This window comes from Branchiostoma lanceolatum, chromosome 16, assembly GCF_035083965.1.
Source record: "Branchiostoma lanceolatum isolate klBraLanc5 chromosome 16, klBraLanc5.hap2, whole genome shotgun sequence".
NCBI classification, from domain to species: Eukaryota; Metazoa; Chordata; class Leptocardii; order Amphioxiformes; family Branchiostomatidae; genus Branchiostoma; species Branchiostoma lanceolatum.
The window spans coordinates 11,397,540-11,401,601 of NC_089737.1; the positions used below are offsets into that span (position 1 = coordinate 11,397,540).

The 4,062-nt window shown below is 44.9% G+C and overlaps 1 protein-coding gene across 1 annotated transcript; it reads left to right on the forward strand.

Moving 5' to 3' along the window:
• The first annotated feature begins 551 nt into the window (after window positions 1–551).
• LOC136422228 (leucine-rich repeat-containing protein 24-like) lies at window positions 552–2,441 on the forward strand. The gene has a single exon (XM_066409873.1). The coding sequence runs from the start codon at window positions 552–554 to the stop codon at window positions 2,439–2,441; it is 1,890 nt and encodes a 629-aa protein (XP_066265970.1).
• Window positions 2,442–4,062: the final 1,621 nt, after the last annotated feature.

Sequence of the window (4,062 nt, forward strand, 5' to 3'; positions counted from 1 at the left end):
TTCATGATATGGTGAACCAAATACATTGAGGGTCAGTTCTCTTTATGTACTGGTTGTCGGTGCAAAACACCACAACAAATAGGACTGACCAAATTCACAATAATACTTCGGTTGATGCTTCGGTTAACGGCATAATGTTTCAAACCGTTGCAAACCTTTTCCCTTGCGTTGCTTAGCCAATTATAAACGTGACGTCATTACTACTGGAATATTCTGCTATTATTGGACTCCATGCGTTTTTACAATTCATGAATATGCTGGCGGCATAACCTATGCCCAAATCAAAGTATCGAATCAGTTGTCACATGGAAAATGACAAGTTTAGATTAGTAGTACATCAGAGTAACAAGAATCGAAAAGGAGTTAGTTTCTATCCGATAGCGGCACTATTTTATTGCATGCTGAGCAATGTCCATAGGAAACGATGGGCACCCACCCAAAATTACACAAAGTGAAATATACACATGACAATAATTTCTCTCTTTTCCATCCCTTTTGAAACAACAGAGGCATACTAATACCGATCGAATCCAGCGTGGAATACTATCAAGATGGGACCGGTTACAAAATACGTGATCATCGCCGTTCTGATGTCTGAGGCCGTCGTGCGTTCCAAAGCGTTACGAGCTTGTGGGCGATGGCTGGCGTGCGATTGCGATCCTACCGTCAACGCCGTGCACTGCAGCATGTTCAACCTCCGCGCAATGCCTACCGGGATACCAGCTTCCACCATCATCCTGGACCTATCGAACAACATGATACCCGCAGCGGCCAATCAGTTTACGAACTTCTACCGTCTGCGGTACTTGGATTACAGCAGTAACGGTTTACAGGCCATTCCAGGTGGGACGTTCAACAACCTGAATCAGCTAGAGCTCCTTGATCTTTCCGACAACCAGTTTATCAGCATCCCTTGTGGGATATTGAATTTGCTGCCCAAACTGCGCATCTTCAAGTTTGCAGGGAATCCTGTCTCGTCTTTTCCCGGTAACTGTTTCATGGGAATGAAGACTATCCAGCAGCTCGATCTCTCCCGGATGAAGTTGGCTACTGTCAGCGAGGACGCGTTTCAGTGGGTGCCGACGCTTAACCAGTTGGACATTTCGAGAAATCAGCTCCAAACGCTTAGCGCAGGATTCTGCCCGAACGGAGGCAACCTGATCCAAACCATACAGCTGTACGGGAACCCGTGGCTGTGCGACTGTAACCTGCTGCAGCTGCAACAGTGCACAAACATCACCCGTAACATACGGTGCGCAGTTCCGAGGATGCTACGAGGGCTTGCTGCTGACATACTCCTGCAGTTCGCCCCTGATAGACTCGTGTGTCCGGTCGCACCAATGTCCATCAACCTTACGTCCTCTGACGTCACCGCATACGTTGGTGACAGCTTGAGTATCAGCTGCAACTCACCTGGAGTGCGGAGCGACAAGATCACGTGGTTAAAGATGACCGGTGACGTCAGAAGAACCCCGACGAGATCCATCCAATCAGGGCCGATCTTGCCGTTCGCGCGTGTTCAGTTGGCTGATAGTGGAACGTACATCTGTGAGGCAGACAGCAACGCCTGGGCAGTGCTGACTTTGCGCGTTCTCCGGCCTCTCCCGACCACTACAACTCTCCCGATGATGACAACGCCACCCAACACGACGGCACAGTTAGGAACAACAACAGGCCCGCCACCTGCCGTTGTCACGACTGTGACTACGACGACAACTGTGGTGTCCACAGCAGTGAATACGTTTTCCTTGTCAGGCCTGGCTGTACAGAGCGGCGGAGCGAAACCGTTTGACTGGACGCTGCTCATCATTGCCGTGTCAGCGGCAGCGTTTACCGTCGTGGTGGTCGGAGTCGTGTCCGCGGTGGTGTACTGTATCTGGAAAAAGTCGCGTTGGAAAAGGAGGCTAAAGACATACGAAGGCCCGTCGCCCATGTCGGAGCTTGGGGCGTTTGATCACCTTTTTACCGGACACGACAGTGGGAGTCAGAACTCTACGCCGTCTAGTGGTTACGACTCCTCTCCTCTTAACCCTGACAGCGCGAAGAGCAGACCCTGTTCTCCCTCGGTTCGGCAGCAGACGTCGCCAGCTGTTCCGTACGTCAACAGACACAAACGCCGAGCAAGCACCGCAGGCGACGCTGAAGCGTCACAGGATGCGCCAGGTGACGTCGTCGACGCCCCGTCACCGCGCCGTACCGACAGACCGTCGCCCGTCTCGCCGAGAAGCATACGCGGACTGGCCTACCGTCCCAGCAGCGCGGGGAGCACGGGGAGTAACAGGAGAAGCGGAAGCGGAAATGCGAAAACTCTGAAGCGAACAGCACGCCGGGATAAGGGAGTTCGGCCGGTGAGAAAAGACGGAGAAAATATCCCCCTGAGGACGAGGGGGTCGAAGACTTCTCTCGGCCGCAGTGCCGCAGACGAGGAACATTACGTGTGATCGCAAAACATTGTTAGAAGTATCAGACTTTCGTGAGGCACGTTTTGTCCAAACTGATTGTAAGCTAGTGCTCATGACGTTTTGTTGCATTGACAACAGTGTTTGTATCATAAATTGTATTCATGCGCTTTTCCTAAAAAAAGGTAAAACATACCATAAACATTAGATTATTAGTTATCTTAAGTGCCATAAAATTATATCTATAACCATTAGATGAGATAACGACGTGTTATCAACAATAGGACTGAGAAACGTAGTTATCGCAGTGTGTTGTAGCCTTCAGATATAGTACATAAATCGTAGTCTATTCTCTTTAGATCCCAGATAAAATATTCCGAATAGCTTTTTGCAGCTATAACATTCTTTTGTATAGATTTTAATACAAACTTTATCGATAAAAATTCAATGGTGCCTGAACAGTGATATCAAATACATCGCCTAGGAGACACAATCCCTAAATAGCATTCTCAACGTAAGTGTTGTAACGAAACTGAACAAATTAAATACACCCTGAGTGGCTTTTGCTTAATATGACCCTCGACTATCTATGTCACAACACTCTATGTCGTTAAGATTTTCCAACTTGATAAATGTACGTTTCAATTTCCAATATGTTATTGTAAATAGTGAACATGTCAAATGATGACAATGCACATACTTGGGCAGCAGCTTTGTAAATACGCGTTTCAAAAGTTTTGTAAAATATACATTTTCTATATGTTAATGCATTTGATACGAATAAGAAAGACTAAGAATAGTCAGTATAATAATTACATGTTGCCATATGACATACTAATCATTCATCACTCTAGATATTAGAACTTAAAACAGATTCACGTCATTGTACGTAGTTCTATTTGTAAGTTTATGTAGGATTAAGGCACATCTGCATGGGCAATCTAAGACCTGATTTTAGACTAAATTAGAGCTTTAAATTGATAGGCCTGTGATAGTTTTGTATTTAAGCTTCGTGAATGAAAATTGAGTATACTATGTTGAAACAACTTTGAACTTGTGTTATACTTTGAACGTAAATGATGCCTAATAAATATTTTTCTGTGTATTGAAATGATTCAGTTTTAAATCCTGGAGTATTATTTCATGAGGATTTATCACATATACACTCATGAATTCGTTCGCTCTATGTCAAATATGCTTCAATTCACGATCCTAACGATACACAGATATGAAGAAAAACATAGGTAAGTAAAACACAGGGCCTCACTTGAACATCTGCTTGGAGATTAACGTTAGTAACGTCCCTCCTGATAAGAAAAAGCTAAAAACAAATATTACGTGGCCATTCTAAATGCAATAATGTCAAGCTTCTTTACATAAACTCTGTCAAAACTTCACCCAAAATGTACCTGGAGTATTCACCGAAACAAGATTCGATGTTGTAATCTTGTGGCGGGAATGTTGGTTGAAAATGTACAAAAGAACTGCGTAACTTGCCCCCCTCCCCCATAGTACATCAAATCAAATTGTACTGTTGAAACGATCGGCTTTTTGCCAAAACTATGGAGACATTCAGACTTCTAGCATAATATTGTGGTGTTTTGATGTTCCTCCAAGTAGATAATTCTCACTGACCTGTGAAAATAAGGAGCATGAAACTCAC